Source organism: Notamacropus eugenii, chromosome 3, assembly GCF_028372415.1.
Source record: "Notamacropus eugenii isolate mMacEug1 chromosome 3, mMacEug1.pri_v2, whole genome shotgun sequence".
Classification (NCBI taxonomy): domain Eukaryota; kingdom Metazoa; phylum Chordata; class Mammalia; order Diprotodontia; family Macropodidae; genus Notamacropus; species Notamacropus eugenii.
This window is the reverse complement of record NC_092874.1, coordinates 368,908,592-368,928,936: the sequence shown is the minus strand read 5'-3', so window position 1 is coordinate 368,928,936 and position 20,345 is coordinate 368,908,592. Positions and strand designations below refer to the sequence as shown.

The window sequence follows — 20,345 nt, the reverse complement described above, 5'->3', positions numbered from 1 at the left end:
CGATCTTATTCCATTCCCCTCCTCAATCATTAAATTCTTTATAGTAATTAATTCTTCTGGTGTGGTGATATTCCAATATATTTCAGTGCCACGATTTACAAAACTGCCTTCTAATATTAATCATTTTTGATGGAAATCTTCCAAAATGTATCATGCATTTCCCTGCCTTCTCAAACAATATATTGAAATTAATTTAACAATTCCTTGATAATTCAGGGTGGTTGTTTAATAGCATCAATCTGAAATGTAAAAATGATGATCCTAAGGATTATTGATACACAAACTGCTTCCAGATTACACATCCTTTTAACTGCTTTTTTTTTGTCGTTTCCTATCTCTGTTTCCTTATCCTACACTCAACTTTTTTGTTATCAATATGCCTATGTCTCAAAATTCCACGCTGGCCACTCCCCCAATACCTTCTTTCTTAGCCGGATAGCCAAATTTAAACAAATTCTGAAGGAAAGTATGATTAACTCTATACGCTGTAAGGGCTTTACCTTTGGGATACCAATACTTTTGGGATACCAATTAGTGGCTTTACTCATTTTTTTCATTGTCACTTATATTCAAAAGGATAGTTGATGGTGTCAGATAAATGGCATCCGAATGGAGTGTGATTTTGTCATATTTAAAGCTTTTCTTGAATGAAAACTTCAAGCTTAATATGGCTTTAAAGCAAGGGTTCTGCAGTCATGGCAAGTCAAAAATAGCAAAAAGAATTTTCCAATAAAGCTTAAAATTAACATTTTAACCTATTCTCTTTTTCATAACTAACCATACTTTCTAACAGTACAAGCAAAGATATTTTATTCAGAATTTTTAAAAAATCCTAACAACATTTTATGCTTACTCTATAAATGTTTTTCTCAAGGTTCATATTGATTATAGACAAATTTGCCTCTCAAAGATTGTCTTTTGGGTATTAGAATAACTAAACAAACATTCTGAATTTAAGAACCAACTATACATTAAGAATAGTGAAAATATAGCCAGTTTCCTAGTAAAACTGTACCTGATATTTCAGAATTGGACTTAAGAAAAGATTCCTCGTGGATAACTGACAATATTGCCAGATCATCTACAGCTTTAATAAGAAAATTAAGACAAATGTTCAATTTTATCAGAAATTCCTCCAAAATACAGATTCAAACATGAATAAGATTTGAAAAATTCTTCATACTAACATTTATGTGAATCACTTCAGCACTAGTTCAGTTCCTGGAACAATACAAAGTTGAAAGAAAATTCTAGATCTAGACCACTAAAAATCAGGGCAAAACTGGCAACCTGAAATTATCAAGAAGTTTAAGAAACTAGATGGCAACTTAGTGCAGAGGGTATTTAATTCCTACTCCCCTCAATGAGCATTTATGCATAATCACTCATTTCACCTTAGAGTACTAGTTAGTCACAAGTTAACAAGAAAAGGAAAGAAATGAGCTGTATGATTTACAGAGTCCTGATCTGTAACTTCTATTTAATTATAAGGTAGCTGAAAATATTTAAATATACTTAAACCTTAAAGTTCTCACAGAATACCTTAATAATCTTAGTTTCCAAGTGCTGAATAGTTAAAATCGATGATAATTTTTTTTTTTAAAAAAAAAGGCCTTACCTATAGGGATTACAAAAACCAATGCTAGCATTATGCTACACATATTCACATATATACATGCATAATCATGTATGCATGCGTATTTTTAACTCTAATTTTTTTAACAGCTGAAAATCCACTTTGCACCCACCCCCAATTATAAAAAGGCAAAACAACTGTAACAAATACATAATCAAATAAGTATAATAATAAGCAAAATCAAAACAAATTCATGAATTCAATTCAATTGCAATTCAAAATGTATGTCTCAATCTTCACCCTTAAATCTATCACTTCTCTGTGAGTCAGCATGCTTAAATAAAAATCTTTTGGAATTCTAAGTATTTCATTCTTAAGTCTTTCAAAATTGTTTATCTTCACAATATCATTGTTGTATAAATTCTTTTCCTTGTTCTGCTTAATTAACTCTCCATCATCTCTTCATACAAGTCTTTCCAAGTTTTTCTGAAAACATTCCCTTGTTTTGTTTTTTTTTACAGCATAAAAGTATTATATCATATTTATATGCCATAATCTGCTCAACCCTTCCTCAATTGGTGGGCATCCTCTTAGTTTTCAAGTCTTTAGCTCCATAAATAGAAGAGTTACATCTTCATACATGTAGATCCTTTTCCTCTTTTAAGTATCTAGCAGGGATACATGAGGGTCAATGAAGATGTACAGTTTAGTAACATTGGGGTATCATTCAAAACTGCTTTCCAGATGGCTAATATACTTTGTAGTTCCACCACCAGAGCATTCACGTCTTTTCTTCTTTCTCACTGCTCCTTTCTGAGTTTGTCACTTATTTTGGGGGGCCAACTTTGCCAGTCTAACAGGTGTGGGGTAAAAACTCAGAATTCCTTTAATCTGTATTTCTCTAATTACTAAAGATTGAGAGAAAGAAAGAGAGTGTGTGTGTGTGTTTAACATGGCTACTGAGAACTTCGATTGCTTCCTCTCAAAAGTGCTTGCTTTATTATATCCTTTGACTATCAATTAGGGAATGGTTCTTTTTGCTATATAGTTGAATAAGTTGCCTATAAACCTTAGAAATGAGACTTTTATCAGGGCAATTTGTTATAAAGATTTTTCCAAGTTTTCTGTTTTTCTTCAAATTTCCTAAAGATTTGTTTGTGCAATAACTTAACTTTATATAATTAAAACTGTTCATTGATACCTGTTCATGAATTCTTTCTCTATTCACAGATTTGAAAGATAATTTCTCCATTGCTCTTCTAATTTAAGATGCCACACCTTTATGTCAGTCACATTTCTATTTGGAGCTTATCTTTGTATATTGTATGACACAGTAGTCTATCAGACCGCATTCCCATTTCTCCCTGCAGTTTTTGCAGAACACCAAGATTTTATACAAGCAAGAGGTAGAATTTTTGGATTTATCAAGCACTAGGCTGCTGTGTTCATTTGCGTCTGCATATAATGTATTGAATGTGTTCCACTGGTTGACCTCTTCAGTTCTTAACTAGTATATTAATTTGAGATCTGGTGCTCCTAGGTCCCCCATTCCTTCCCAACTTTTTCCCATTAAGTTCCCTTGAAGAATCATGACTTTTTGCTGCTCTAAATGAATCATTTTCCCCCCAGCTCTATATTGGTATAGACAGAAATGGAACTAGGAACATTATACTGGTTCAACCTCCCCAGGAACAATTAATATTTCTCCAATTATTAGGTATCTTCATATGTATAATGATTTATAAATTTTTTCTTATATTTTTTGAGTACGTATTGACAGGTAAACTCCCAAGTATTTACTTTCTGTATTATATTAAATTCATTTTTTCTTTCCCTATTGGATTTTATCAGTAATATTTTTTAAAATGCTGATGGCTTATATGAACTTACTTAATGTCCTGCAACTTTGTTGAAGTTAATTGTTTCAATTAATTTTTTAACTGATTCGCTAGGATTCTCTAAGTACATCATCATATATCATCTCTAAATGCGATTATTTTTGTTTCCTCTTTGCCAATCCATGCTTATTCCTTCAATTTCTGTTTCTGACCTTACTGCTATAGCTAGCATTTCTAGTACTGAATCAAATAACAGATTATGGACATAAGTGCTTCATCCCTGATGGTTCCTAGTTTATCACTGTAACACATAATGCTGGCTCTTGATTTTAGACACATACTATGCTCCACCTATTCCTATGCTTTCTAGTGTTTTATTATCTATCAATTCATTATCTTTGTTCTGTTGTAGTTGAGGTTCTCGTACCTATCCTTAGTTCAGATTTGATATTAGGACAAAATTATACTTGCAAGTCACTGAATACTTAACAGAGTTTTACCTTGCCCTAACACAGCAAGTTTAGAGTTTCATTTAGTTTGTCTGGACCAACATCCCTCCTTTACATATGGAAATATGCCTAGTCAGCATGGCAGGGTGACTCCTGTGGGCTTCAGAAATCCATGTCTAGATGGCCTACATTCTACACACTGGGGACTCTTTATGCCCTTAGATGACCAGGAAACTGTATCAGACATGCCAGAGTCAATAATGTCCCTGTTTAGCTTTGTTCTACCCTATGTTGCTAAGAAGTGGAGTGGATAGTGAGGTTATGGAGAAGGAAATTACAACAGGGAAGCCAAGGTTAATCAGGTACTAGGGACAGCTTTGTTTTCTTTAAGGTAAAGACTCCTCAGGTAAAGACTACCTCTTTAAGGTAAAGACTCTTTAAAGTAAAGACTGTGGGTGGGAGGACGTTGGGTCAGGGACACCCCAAACCCCTGTTATTATCAAAAGTACCACACAATCTTTCGACTCAACTTAGCTTACAACCTAGGTATCATTCTCAAATCCTTCTTCTCTCACTCTTTCACATCCAACCAACTGTCAAGTTCTGTTACTTCTATCTTCATAATATCTCTTGTATTCTTCCTTCTTCTGACTCTGTCACCATCTTGGTTTAGGCCAGGGGTGGGGAACCTGCAGCCTCGAGGCCACAGGTTCCCTGGTTTATGTCCCTGTCACCTCAGACTGGACTTTTACAGTGGTCTGACAATTGGTCACCCTGCGTTGTGTATCCCTACTCCAATCTATTTTCCATTTAGCTGTCAAACTGATGTTCCTAAAGTACGGGTCTGACCACATCACTTTTCTATTCACAAACTCATGTAGTTTTCCAGGAGAGAGGGTCAAATATAAAATCCTGTGTTTGGCTTTTAAAGCCCTTTATAACCTGGCTCCTTTCCAGTCACCTCAAACTTCATTCCTTGTTCCCCTCACCCCACAGTGCACTCTGAGATGCAGTGACATTGGTCTCCCTGCTGTTGTACAAAATAATCCACCATCTGATTCCAAGCATTATCACTGGCTGTGCCCAACTCTAGAACACATTCTCTCTCTCATCTCTGTGCCCAATTTACCTTGCTTTCCTCTAAGCCTCAGCTAATGTTTTCCTTTTTGCAAGAGGCCTTTCCCAGATCTCCTTAAGGGCCTTCCCTCTGAGACTGCCTCCAATTTTCCTGCACATAAGCTTGTTTTTACATTATTTGTTCACATGTTGCATCCCCCATTAGACTGTGAGCGCCAAGGGCCAGGCCTATTTTTTTGCCTTTCTTTGTATCACCAGCAAATTAGCATAGTTATCTACAACATACTAGGTACTTAATAAATGCAAAGTGACATGAACTGGTTGATTTGATATAGAAAGGTTTGTCTTGGTAGGGAAAAGGGCTACATATCTTCCTTCGTGTGAAACAGGGCAAAGGAAGAGACAGAAGATTTCTGAATGATATCAGCTGAAGGTGGGTGGTAAGGGGATCAGAATGAGAGCTCTCAGTAAATCATCTAAATTTTTTCTATGACGTATGGTGTAAAGTCCTCAAGTGACAGAGTGAAAAGGGGAGAGAGTTTTGAGAATGTCAGGATGTGCTTCTGTAATGAGCTAGTAGATTTCCAGGTTGTAGTAGAAATTTCCAGTTGAGATTATGTAATAATAAACAGAGTAGTCTTTGCCTGAATTCATAATTTTTTCAAACTCAATTCAGCAGCATGTAAATCTACTGATCATGTTGACTCTTGAGCCTTTGCTCCCTATTGTTCCTTTGCCAAACTCATTCATAGCAATGCCTTCTCCTCTAAAGTGTTGGAGAGGTATATGGTGAAAGGATTACAAGACCAAGTTTTGGCACAGTATGATTAGTCAAAGGACAAGAAAGCAAGGGATTTGAGAGCAGAGGATGATGTAAAGTTGAAGTGAGTCACCAAAACGTTAACGTAGGAAGGGGAAAAAAGATGAGACTGTGAATAGGGTAACAGTCAGAAAAACAATGGATAGGTGAAGGACTGGAAGTTACAGTGAAGAACAGACAGTGGTCATAAGGCAAAGGAAAGATGGAATGAAAGGTTATGATCAGATAAAGAAACTTTGGAATTCGTGAAATGGAAGTGGAACATTTAGGAAGGAAGGCAAGATCAAGAGTACAACCACCTCGAAGGTGAAGTGCAAGAGGCAAGCTTGAGAAAGGATTAATAAAATTGAATTGCTCCCTCCCCCTTCCCCACCTTGCATTCTTCAAGGAATGGGTTAACCATTCTACCATTTACTTGAGGAAACTCAGGAGGAAAAAGTATTCTTAAAATATAAGGAAAAGAGGAAACTTAATTTCCTCATTTTAGGCTCATAGTTTCAAGCATATAAAATTCAGTAGTGATGCAAAGAGGATATTCCCATAAATAGGTTATGACCTGTTGATTATGGAAGAGATCCATCAATCTGGAGCTAACTGAAGTGGATGGTTGCCCTTTGAGAATTTTACTTTCTGATCCAGTTGTGATGAAAAAAAAGTTAAAGGATAGGGGCAATGGAAGCTTCCCACCTCTGAGATGGCTGTCAGTCAGTGGGCACTGAGTCTTCCTGACAGGCTTAGAAATTATTGCAAAGGGTCTATGGTTTCATGTGCATAACTAACCACTGGCATTTTGCTATTTCACTAATAAAACAGGCAGTGTGTCTCCATATAAATAAACATAACTCCTGTATATTGAATATTTCTTACATATATATGGTATTACTATTTTTGAAATATGTTGCCAGTAACAAAATATAAATTCAAAATCATAATAGATAATTACTACAGAAGAACATTTTCTAATCATGGAAATAAAACTAAATAGTAATGACATGAACTTAGGACAGTCTCATAAAAAGTTACACATGCTATAAATGCACTTATACACGCATAAGTTCTCTGCTATAAATTTTGGCTTGATTTTTTGGACCAGAAACAGGTAAAAATGGCATCAGTGAAACAGTGAATAAATTTTTAAAATACATTTTATACTTAACATAAACATACTCATAGATATTTATATGCCTGTTTTATGTCACCCTAGTAGATTCCAATTACTTAAGGATGGAAATGATTTATATTTATATCCCCCCTAAAACCTAGCACAGTGCATACAATAGTACACGGATCATTAGATTTTACACATATGAGTACAGAAATGAGAAGGGCTACTATTCTGAGATTAAAAGTGGCTTTTAAATAAATGCATATTTATTAAATGACAGTTTTAAAAGTTCTGTATTCAGAGAAAATGTTACACATTTGTATGATACACATATTCATTTCCATACTTAGTCTCTCAGGCCTCTCACTATCTAGTCTTTCTCCTTTGTACTTAGCCTTTTCCTAACGTTTACAGAACGTCCCCTGGGTTTCAGTTTTCTCATCAGTAACACAACAAACTAGATGGTTGCTTCAGAGGTTCTTTCCAATTGTAAATCTATGATCCTAAGTGAAGTTACTTCCAGATTCGTAACTACAATATGATAAAGGCATTTCACTTTCTTATTGTGTTTGAAGTCTTTCTATCAAAAACATAATTCTTGCTGTGTAATTATAATAACCTCAAAGAAGACATAAAACTCTGCACCTTACTTCCTTCTCTGCAGTGGTTGGGAAATATATGGGAACATGACATATTATGACTGTTAAGACTCTGGTCATACATTGGTTAATCTTGCTGAACTGCTTTTTCCCCTCGTTTTGATTTACTGTTGGACTGGAAAGGTAAAAAGGAACTAGTTGTCCAAAAATTTAAAAAAAGCATCATTGAAACATTTTAAAAATGCACAGAAGAGAACAAAAGGAATAGCAGAAGAGCAGGACAACTTTAAAAGGCATATTGAATTGATTATATACTTTAGAAGAAAAATAAGCTATACATGAGAGATTCAGTTTCATGTACAAACCTCTCAGTTGTACAAAATGTGAAATTACTTTTTAGCTAATGTTTATTACTAAGTTGAGAATAAAATAATTTAAATAAAAAGGGGAAAATAGCATTAAGTATGAATTAAACTATAAAATGGTAAAAAGTGAACAAAAATATCAAAAGAATAAGAAATATAAAATATGAAAAAATAATTCTAGGGAATAGAAATGGAAAGAGATTATAAAATTATGAAATTATGTTATTCATGTATATTTTGATTCCTATGTTTTCTAGGTCTAGCACATACAATATAAGCCTGCAAAGAAAAAGAACAAACACAAAGAAACATAATAGCATTAGAACTTTTATGAACAAAATATTAAGATGTGATTATTACTAACATTTTCAATACAGATAAAGTACAAAATAAAGATGCAAATTTTATTATTATGAAAAGAATATTCTTCCAATGCAATAAGTGAAGTGAAACTTTATCTTATGTATGAAAAAGATTAGTAACATGTAATATATTCAATGTAACTGTGCCTCACTACAGTCTTCCTGAGTATCTATGAGATTTCCACATTACAAGGTACTTATGGGACTTTAATAGCTAAATCCCCTATGTCAAATTTAGCTCCATGGGTGAAATTCCAATATTTAATATCAATGTAACACTTTTTCTTAGTACTTTAAAAATAATTCTAATAAAGTACTTTAATCATCCGCTTAAACTGCAACATCTCTGTGAAACAGGAAGCAAATAGCAACAAAATCAGAAGGAGTATCCGAAAATTAATTCTGGTACCATGGGTCTATGTTCAACACATTAGGGCATACATGTTACTTCTGTAACATTCCTGTCAAAGGCGGTCATCTGGGGATTCCTGAACAAGATGAAATAGAAATATGTGCTATAAGCAGCAGCATGTACCATATATATTATACCTAAAGAGAATACTTGAAATATAACATAAAAATGAAAACCAAGCTTGATAAAATGTTTACTTGTGGGAATATATTATACCTAAAGAAAATATTTGAAATATAACATAAAAATGAAAACCAAGCTTTATAAAATGCTTACTTGTGGGAAGTCCTTTTCTTCATCATGCTGGCAGATACACCTGCATGTCCTGTAAAGACACATATGAAGGAAATTAGAAATAACTGAACGGCATGATTAGCTAAAACTAATTCACAAGTTAAACTACAAACAAAAGCACAACATTTAATTAATTCTCCAAAAGTTGATAAAAATGATTTGTTAAACTTTAATGGTTAAATTTAATATAAAATGTATTTTTTCATTTCTTAAAAGCAATAATCATACCTATAAATGATTTTACATCTTTAACAATGGCCATCTGTATCTACACTAAAGATGTTTGTTTCTTTTCCAGAAAGGAGAGAAGTGGTAAGAGAAAAAAGCAATCATTAATAAAAGAGAATAGTTAAAAGGTATATTAACCTGGAACTTGGAAAAGTATATTCTGACACAGAGAATATATAAAAAGTAAAGTTCTACTGGCAAAAAATATGATATAACTAGGAGTTGTAGGGAGATAGTGAAAAAATAAGCCCCTGAAATATGTTGTCATATGGAATCAGACATGGATTACAACTGTTTCTGAAGAATAAAAAAATGAGTGAGTCAAAGTGAAAAAAAAAAATAAGCCCCTGAAACATGTTCTATGGAATCAGATATGGATCACAACTGTTTAAAGATAAGTAGTAGTTCATTTGTGAAGGCTGCACCATTAAAACCCATGAGAAACTGAAGCAGGAGTAAAAAATGAAGAGCTAGTCACATAGCAAAGGCAAGGGATGACAGCCAGACTGCGCACAGGTGCCCTCCAAATGTCAGCAGGAAGAAAGAAAGGAAAGCGTTTACGTCCAGGCATTGTGCTACGGGCTTTTTACAAATATCTCACTTGATTCTCACAGTCACCCTATGAAATAGGTATTATTATTATCATCCCTATTTTACAGTTGAGGAAAATAAGGTAAACAAGAGGTTTGCTTCACTTATAAATCACTTTAAATAATTTATAATGATTTGCTCAAGGTCACATAGCTGGTTAGTATGAAAACAAATTTGAACTCAGGTCTTCCAAACTGTAGGTCCAGTGAAATACCAGCTGGTGTAAAGGGAGGATGGTCTCCAGTAAACTAGAGCCCTTACAGAGAGCTTATGGGTCTCTATAAGATTCAGACATGGAAAACGCCAGCATAGGATGGACAGACATTGATGGCCTATGATCTACTTCACTGGAGTGAAGTTCCAAATTAATAAGATCATAGATCCATTTAAGTATTCAGTCTGAGAGAAACATTTTAAAAATCATAATCAACACAACAGATTTGATGAGGTCCAGACAATTAGTTTTCTAAAGATGGTTAAAATATATAGTATCTTAAAAAATTATTAGAGACAATATTATTTTTTGCTTTAAAAAGGAAAACAGCTTTCTGAGGGCACATCAACTAGGCTGTCAAAAGCAAAATAAGAATGGAAAGAGGTATATTTTTATAGAAACTTAAAATGATAGAATATTTTAAAAAGGCAAGGAATTATCCATCCCTGTCTCTAACAACAAACAGTCTACAACAGAGGAACTACACAGAAGAAAACAACCAAAAAAGAAAACTACCACTAAAAGTTCAAGAAAAATAATACTGATACCAGAGTAGATAGTTTGGTTACAAAAGAAATATGACTCTCACTTAATCCAGTGAACATGAAGATATATCTCACGTTCTTCTTGTGAAATTAGTGAATATTGATTATAAAATTTCTCTTCCCACACAATTTCCAACTTAAGTTATTCCTCTATTCTCGCATTGATATAATCCAGTTGCTGCTTTGTTACCATGGAAACTATCATAACAAATTCAACATTCCAGTCCCCAACAAGATCAAACTTTTAAAGGAATCTAGTCATAAGGCAAATGAGTGAAAACTCTCAAAAGGACATGTTTGTTAAGATAAAAAGGTAAACAGATTTTAAAGTCAATGTTATCTATGTTCCCCACAACACAGCAATAAACTTTTAATATTTTATTTGCGTTTATACTTTGTATCTATTTCTTCACCACCTACAATCAAGCTTCCATTATAATCACCATGTAGAAATTATTCTTTCAGGTCACCGAGGACCTTTTTATTGACAAATAATATAGCCATTTCTCAATATTCAATTATTTTATCTTTCTGCAGGATTCAACATTGGTGACCTGTCCATCTTTCCCCTTCTTAAAATTCTCTCCACCTTTGACTTTGTGACACTACAAAATCACTATTCCTTCCTCCAACCTCCTTGAACGTTCCTTTGCTGGCTTCCCCTAATCCTAAGTACTTGTGTATCCTAATGGTTCACTCCCTTTGACATCTATTTTCCTCTTTTATAATAACACTTCTTCCCATACTAGAATTCACACCTTCACTGCTTCAACTATTACCTCTATTTACATTACACTCAAACTTCAATTAGTATCCTAGGATCATAACTTAGAAGCTAGAGGAACCTTAGAAGTCATTTAGTATGAAGCTTTAATTTCATAGACGAGGCAATAACTAGCTTGCCTGCCCAAAGGTCACGAGACAGCTACTTGACAAAATACTTTAGGCATGTCATCATTATCTTCCCCCAACCTCATTAACAGTACTAATTGTCACAAGCTACACTAAAGAAAAATGAGAAGGCTGAATCTTTACAACTTCTCCCAGTTCTTCTATTATCTCTATTTGGGTTTCCTGCTGTCACCTAAAATTGAAATATATAAAATCTAACTTTTCATTGTCTATATAAACCTACTTTTCCCTCCACACTAAGGTGATACCATAAGAATCATTACTGTTGCTTCATCAAGTAGTTTGTCTTTGTATCCTCAGCACTTCATACAATGACTGATACACATTAATTACTTAATAAATGTCTGTTGAATTGAAGTAAAAGTCCTGGAAGAAGGATAGTAGAGAGCCTGGGTATAACTTTGTCATGCCCTTAATCATTAAGCTTCAATGGCATCTTCTTAACTCTACAATAAAATGTTAACTTCTCTATTTGACATTTAAAGGATTTTAGGATCTGACTCCAACCTAGCTTTTCAACTTTCTTTTCTGCTACAAGCCCCAGGTGAATATTCTTCAGTGCTTACCCCATCACTGTTCCTTGGCTTTTATCATTCCCCCTTTCCAATATAAATATTAAGCCTTTCTCAATCACTTCAGACCATAAGCATGTTTCCTTCCTTGGAACTTCTATCCTGAATTTTGCTTCTATAATCATTTTACACTTTTCAAGTTGCTAGCATAGGCCATTCAAAACTTGTTTTCAAATGGTAACTTTGTGTTTACTTGGTCCTGGGTGACAGATAGTCATTTACAATGGCAAGAAAGGCTTGGTATTAGGTGACAATTGCTTGCTACTAAACAGTGTTTATTTAATTTAAGAGGAAATCTTGGGTTACCAGAAAGATTTCTATTCTGAAAAGACAATTTTTGCAGATGCATGAATTATAAAACTTTTAAATTACCAACACATATAAATTATTATGGATAAATACCTTTCAAAAATTATAGTATCTGTTTCCTTAAACAGTAAACCAAAGGCAATGCTTTTCTTTATAAAAATGTTTTTAAAATTTAAAAGTTTTTATTCAAGGATGTATATTTCAATGCTTCACAGAAGTATGCAGGCTTGTTTTTCTCCTGTAGTAAATAAATAATCTCAGACTGCTGTATTGTTCAACTTTTTGTGTCTGCTTTTTAAAGCTTTCCTGTTTTTGTCATTGTTATAATGCACTTTCCCTGCCACACTGTGTTTGCCTTTTCTTCTATAATGGCTTCAAGTGTGCACTATATATGGTACAGGTAAAGCAGACTCTTGAAGAAAGGGAAGGTGATAACACATTACGCACTTCTCCTTCCTAAATATGCTTTAAAAAAATCCATAAAGTAATTATAAGTCATAAGAAAAATCTGCAAATGCACTCTCCAAGTAACAACACAACAAAAACACTCCATCTCAATATATATGCTTACTGAATTATATACAGTTTGTTCCAGTTTTTTACAAAACAGGGTTGAGCTTTCTAGTAAGGTTGCATAGTTAATCTGGAAAAAACTCAAAAGAATCACAACTGCAAAATTTATAGCAACCATTATATCAATAACTAAGGTTTATTCTGTTCCAAACCATTGAAAGACGTTAGGGAGATATGCAACAGCAATGGCCCTTACTAAAAATCTGATAACCTCATCCCGAGGCGGCTCATGATACACTCAGGTCTATTCTGTCCTATTTCCTTTAGTAACTGGATTTGAACTGAGTGCTTTAAGGGAAGGGCAATAGCTATGGGAAGCTGATCGTGGCCCCTCCCTGTACTTATTTCTTTCTTACACTCTTTAACTTTCTGCTTAACTTTCTGCTTGCCTGGGTCCTCCGTCCCTCCCCTCTCCCCGCTTCCACTCTCATTCCAATCCCGCCCTGGCCTCTCCAGTCCTTCCAGCAGGCTCTTAATTACACCGAATATCAGGAAATCTAAATCCTCCAGCTCCCCAGGGTATTGTTGCTCATAAGCAGTCATTTGCTCTCCGACCGCTCCCCATTTTTCTCTTGATATTCCTGCCTGCTTGAGCCAAGGAGAAACTTTCCAAATCCTTTTACAAAATTCTCGGAGGTCATCTAACTCTATTGTGACCCCCGCCTTTCTGCATTCCCTGTGAAGTTTCTCAGCCCAGACCTCCTGTTCCTCTGGCTTTATTACTGGCAATAGATTCTCTATCTCTGCCCTTTTCCCATGGGTGTGGGAAGCTTCTCTCACTCTTTCTCTCCTTCCGAATCTAGGATTCGGGACTCGCTTCTTTCACAGCCCCTTCCGGGTGTTCCCCCAAAACACCCAGGATATCCGCGCCTGTCCCTGTTCGGAGACGCCAACTGCCAGGCCTAGAGGCCTGTGTGGGCTACCCGAGTCTTCTTACCTCACCTCCGAGGTCTTCGGTTGGCCAAAACCGGATGCTCATATGAGAGAAAGGACGTTCCAGAGTTGAACAAGGGTTGAGCTTTATTTCAGGGTCTCGGTTACAAGTGCAGGGGGGTCTTCCTTAGGAGGAAGAGGGGGAGATTTCCTAAGGAGGCTAAGATCTTAGGGATTGGAAGTAGAAGTACAAGAGGGGAGAGAGGGGGAGGGGAGAGAGGAAAGAAGAAAAGCGGAGCCTACTGTCCTCTTGGCTCCTCACGTGCTAAGAGAGCTTTCAGGCTTCCTCAATCCTACTTAACCTTCAGCCGCATAGTTTGCATCTGAATACCGTGCTGTTAGGTAACTAGGTGTGCCCAGATCCGGGACAATCTCGAGGGCGGGGAGATCTCTCTCCCATCACGTTTCTCACGGGAAGAGGCGGAATTACTCGAGATAGCTCGGTTCACCTCGATTCCCTGCCGTTTCCTGGGGGGGGGGTCTCGTGAGAGCTCTAAGATTTAGAAGCTCCCACCTTTACCCGCCCGAGACTGTCCACACGGAATTGAGCTTCCAATCCCAACAGAGATAAAGAAGCAATAAAATGCTGTGCCTGAAATCAAGAAGACCTACCTTCCAATACTGCAATCTCCATTAAGTCATTTAACCTCAATGAACCTAATATAAACAGGAGAGGTCAGCAGAAGTGAAAAGAATTAACATCATGGAGTTCTTAATCAAAGATCCTTTGTATATTCATGTATGTATAAGATATCCCTACACTTAAAGAGTTTCACTCTATATGAAAATAAAGAAGATCCAGAACATCAAAGGAGGAAAGAAAAGCATAAAAGCTGTCCCAGCAGAGGCTACTGGCAGTGAACTGACTTAAAATATCACCTTGAGCACTAGGGAACAATGACACCTAGACCAAGCTACTTTAAAATATCTGTAATTCAGTAGTCTCATTTGTAAAGTGAGGAGGCTGTAGAACTAGAAAATCCCTCAGACTCTTTCCAGGTCTAGATCCTAAATCTCAGATAATGATTTTTGCTATGAAAAAAATGAGCAGAAGTCTGTTTACACTAAAGCACCATTAGCTAAAGCAGAAAACTGAAGAAGAAAAACAACACCTTTTTTCTATTTCGGCCTTGAAATGATTTTGCGTACACACATGTACACATCTGGAGGTGAGGAATTCTTTTCAAAGAAAAAAGATACAAGCAAAGGGCAGACACATGATCTGGACTTGGAATGCTGGTTCTGCCACTTATTACTACTCTACAAATCATTTAACCTCTCTGTATAAATAAGGGGACCTTTTAAATTTCTTTCCATTACTTAAGTCTGAGCACTTCAAACCCTCCCTTGCAATAATACTGCATATTGGAATGTACTGTTGTAGGATACATACATGCCCTTGACCTCTGTCCGACTTCCATAGGAAAACAAAATATATTGAGTTGCTTTCCCAAACTCCCCCTCTAAAAGTCAGACCTAAAATTAAGCTTGCTAACATAATTAAGGTGAAAATGTATTTAACAGGAATGTATGTGTAGAATCTATATAAGATTGTATACCTTCTCAGGGAGGGAGTTGAGAAGGGAGGGGGGAGGGAGGGGGAAAAAATATAAGATATATGGAAGTGATTGTAGAACACTGGAAACAAAATAATTTAATTAAAAAAATAAAAAGAAAAGAAAAAATAAGCTTGCTAGACTGGTATTTTTCAAACATTTTTCCAATTATGACACATTATTATTTTATTCCTTTCTTCTTAAAAATCCATTTCATTATTATTAAGAGTAAGCTGACTTTTTAAAGAACAAAATTCTGGATTAAACATCCATCCTAATAGAAAGAGAGAAGGGAAAGGTTTTGTAAAATGTACTTCACCAATCTCATGAATTTTCAATATTAAAGTTTACCACTTAATAAACAGATTCATGTTCCAGAAAAAAAACACTGCCTACCTGTCACAGCACACACCCAATTGTCATTCACTTACGGCTCACAATATGGCACAGAACCAGATTAAAATGCAATTAGGAAATATTTAACAAAACAAAAATATACAATAAAACATAGATAATGTTTAACATGTGACTTTCCAAGTCAATGAGGGCCACAAGGGTCCTTACATATGGTTTGGTGGCCCTGTTTCTATACAAGTTTGACATCGCGGTCCAAAGGATGTCTGAGTTTACCTAAGAATTATATACAGATATTGTTTCTTTACACTACTATTCTTTACATAATGAATTCTCAAGAGTCTCAGTCATGTCCATGTGATTGCAGGCATATAAGTTCCATAAACTGGAATTTAGTAGCACACCTAGCTGAAACTGAGTACACCTTATGAGAAGCACTGACTTATCCCCACGTCACAGAAAAATCCTTCCTAGAATTAAGAATTGATGGTCCTATACTAAAAAGTACAGCCTTAAGTTCTTAAGGGCAGGAACTATGCCTTCTACTTCTCCCATAAAAGCTACATGACTTTTGTCAAATCACAGTCTCTCCTTAATTCATTTTCCTCATTGCTAAAAACAGATTACTTCATCCCTTGAGTCCCTTAACCTACTCTACCATTTTATAGGGATTCTATGACACAAAGTCACGGCCAAATAGCTACATGAAGTAAATAAAGGAAGGATGACTAGAATGTAGAGCAGAAAACAGGTAGCTGTGATGCAAAAGGCAACCTTCTACTGTATTAACAGATTTAGAGTAAAAAAGGACCTTGAAAGGAGAAAGGATCAGCTCCGCATTTTATATACTTTGCTTTGAGGCTTCCTGGAACACAGAAAAATACAGTGAAAATTATATTTATAAAGAGTTTTTAAGTGCTAGCTCTCAAAAACCCTGAAAGGAAAGGAGAATAAGCATTTATTAACTGTCTGCTACGTGCAAGCCACTGCACTAAGCATTTTACAAACATTACCTTATTTTATCTTCCTATCAGCCCTGGGAGTCATGTGCTCTTTTTTAATCTCCATTTTAAAGTTGAGGAAACTGAGGTGAAGAGATTTAATTATTTTCCCAGGGTTGCATAACTAACAAAGTGCATGAGGTCAGATGTGATCCAATGCTCTAAATTACTGTGCCACCTAGTTAAAACACCTCTGTGAAAAAATCACAAAGATTTTAAAGGTGAAGGAAATGAAGGTCAGAAAGTTAAATGATCTGTCTAGAATTGTTACATACATGTTGAAGCTGGGAATCAATCTAAGCTTTTCTGACTCTTAGCACTTTACCATGCTGCCTCTGCAATAAATCAGCTTATGTTTACACACGTCCACAATTTTGTATTTGAACAGTAAGCAAAACTAACAAACTATGAAAAAAATCTACTGGCTTTAAAATAAAAAAGACACATCCACAAATATGACAGCTGGGTCAAATATTGGATTTTAGCCAGATATTTCCTGATTGCTATATTTCACTTTATCCCTTCCCACCTTGTCATAACAGCTATTATCATTATTATATTCATAATATTTCAAACTGCCATTTTGTTTTTTAAAAAACTCATCAAGTCATTTCATCAACTAACATTGAACCCACTTGTATTTGTACAGCATATGCTTTCCAATCTAGTCTGGTCTTCTTAAAATCTCATTGCTGTCATAATATCAAATACTGCCACAATCTTACCTCTGAATCTTCAGCATGATTCAGATAGCGTTTTGCTTTTAAAACCTACTCTCAATACAGATTTAGCCTTTAATTACTTCAATATTCATTACTATGAGTTATTCCCTTGACAAACACCAGATCCTGTTCACTCCATAGCTTATGTGATGAGCTACTGTGAACAGTGCCAACCCTTCCAAGCAACAAGGTCAATCAACAGATAATATCTTAATATGTGACCAGACCCATATGTCACAGCCTGTCTTGTTTGGGAAAACCATTTATATCTACTAATAGTGCTAGTAGTTAGATTAACTATTATTTATTTATTATTATTTATTATATTATTTATTAACTATTATTATTTTAGTAGTTAGATTACTAAATGCTTACTCTAGTTATGGCTATTCTATACTATTCTCAAGCTACATAGAAGAGTAATGTAAAAAGAGTAGAAAATACATAGCAATGCTAGATTTGGGGTTTTTTGTTGTTGTTGTTGACTCATAGCCAACTCTTTGTGTCCCCATTTGGGGTTTTTTGGCAGAGATACTGAAGTAGTTTCCCATTTCCTTCTCCAGCTCATTTTACAGATTAGGAAACTAAGGCAGACAGGGTTAAGTGACTTGTCCAGGGTCACATACCTAGTCAGGAAGATGAGTGTTCATGACTCCAGGTCTAGCATTCTATCCACTGCATCACTAGAACTATTCTGAAGTGTAACGGGCTGCATTACAGACTGCAAGAAAGTAAACTCAGTCAAAAATTGGGTTCTCCCTCATAAAATATCTTTAAGCGAAAACTAGTTGTTCGGGGGACCCTTTTCAGTTCTGTTTTTATGAGTAAAGTACTTTGTAACATTATGCAAACTGAAAAATTTTTAATAGTAAATTTTTATTTCTTGGGAAAGCCTTTGACAAAACATAGCATTGATTTATGTTAAAAATCCTAAAGAAAAAAGTAGGCATGGAAAAGTCCTTTTATAATTCTGATCAAAAGCATATATTTAAAATCAAGATATAGAATTTTAAGCAATGTAGAAATATTAGGCATTTCCCTACTATAAACAGGATGTGAGGCATACTGTCCTAATTTTATTTGATATAGCCCTAGAAATTCTAGTTAGAGCAATGAGAGACCAAATAAAGAACATTACGTAGACAAAACAATCTCTACTTGTGGACGGTAGCATCACACAAAAGATTTATAAAGCTTTTACCGATCTGCTTGTTCTTTGTCTACATTATAAATATGTAACAAAAAGTAAAACTTCCATAACAAAGTAAAGCAAGTAAAAAAAGAACAAAGCAACGTCCAGAAGTGTACGATCTATTCTACAGCTGTAGCACTCTGCCACCGGTATAAATTTTTTTTTTCAATGAAAATCCATTTTCTTTTCCCACTGGAGGAAAAGAGAAAAGGCCAAGAAATTCCTTATAACAAACCAAATTCACTTGCAGGGTGTGGGTGTGGGTGTGGGTGTAGCCACAACCAGAGCCACATCCACAGCGAGATCTCCCTAAATCTGTCACCTTTATCAGGAGGGGGATTTTACATTTCCTCACTGGTCCTCTGCAATCACGGATAGTCAATATATTGATAAGAGGATACAGTTTTCAAGATGTGCCTAGAGTTTACTAATCAGTTCATCATCTTACCTGATGTAGATCACTCTCTTCGGTTATCTGTTGTTTGATGTGTAAATCTTTATCTTGCCCTTCTGCAAAATTATATTGTAGCACTGATTCCAGTGAACTAAAACCTCTAGAATCTTACAGAAACTACTGCTCAGATTCCCCTGGTTTTTGCGTATCATGAGTGTTTGCTCTTAGCATATAATAAACAAGTTTTTACATGTCTATGGATTAACAGTGTGACTGGCAGCAGTACCTATCAACAACTCCTTGGACAATTTTTATATTATTGATGTCATAATATAAATTGCCCTTCTTACTGACTACTGTATTTTACATTGAGTTCATGCGTAAGCGTAAGCAGCTAGGTGACATAATGGATAGCGGGCAGCTTTGAAATCACATAGACGAGCTCAAATCTGTCCTCAGACACTTTCTAGTTGTGTGATCTTGGACAAGTCATGTATGCAACTTCCCTGTCTGCTTCAGTTACCTCAAGAGTAAAATGGGGATAATAATAGCACCTCGCCCTCACAGGGTGGTAGTGCATATCAAATGAGATAATTTATGTAAAGCACTTAGCATAGTGTCTTGGTTCTTTTTCTCTTCTTTCCCATCTCTCTTTCAAATTTCCTCATTTTTTACAGAACGCTAGTATTCAATCACATTTGTATACTACAACTTAGCCATTTCTCAATAAGTATCCCTTTAGTTTCTAGTTTTTTGTCACCAAAAACAAAAAAAACCTGCTATAATATCTTCGTGCACGTTGGACATTTTCTTATTTCTTTGATCTCTTTTAAGTATAGCCCTAGCAGTGGTATAATTACTTAGTAACATGTTATGTACAATTCCAAATTTCTTTCCTGAATAGTTATATTCATTCACAAGTTCAAAATGTGTACAGAATGCCTGCTTTCCCTCTATTTCTACAACATTTATTATTTTCCTTATTTTGTCATCTTTACCAATCTTATGGGCATATGGAGTGGAATCTCAGAATTCTTTTAATTTTTATTCCTTTATTTGTGATTTTTAGAATTTTAATAGTTGTGAATAGTTTGGATTTCTTCCTCTGAAAACTGCCTGATTATACCTTTGACCATTTATCTATTGGGGAATGGATCATATAAAGATGGAACTTATCTTGGCATAAGGTGGAAGATATTGGTCTAGATCTAATTTCTCCTACATTGTTTTCCAATTTCCCCAGCAGATTTTTGTCATATAGTGAGTTCTTACACCAGTACCTGAGATGTTTATGTTTACTGAATACTAGATTACTAAACAGATTTGTTTCTGCATGTTGTATGCTCAATCTG

At 35.2% G+C, this 20,345-nt stretch overlaps 1 protein-coding gene across 8 annotated transcripts in view; it reads right to left on the bottom strand.

The window, feature by feature from the left end:
- Positions 1-20,345, bottom strand: part of SPIN1 (spindlin 1) — a 222,617-nt gene that overhangs the window by 19,630 nt on the left and 182,642 nt on the right. For 7 of the 8 annotated variants that reach the window (XM_072597385.1, XM_072597388.1, XM_072597390.1 and 4 more), the window contains one exon: positions 8,880-8,928. In XM_072597385.1, the coding sequence (XP_072453486.1) occupies positions 8,880-8,928 (49 nt within the window). Of the gene's footprint in view, positions 1-8,879; positions 8,929-10,519; positions 10,715-20,345 lie in introns of those variants that run through there. The other variant, XM_072597391.1, reaches the window with a different exon arrangement.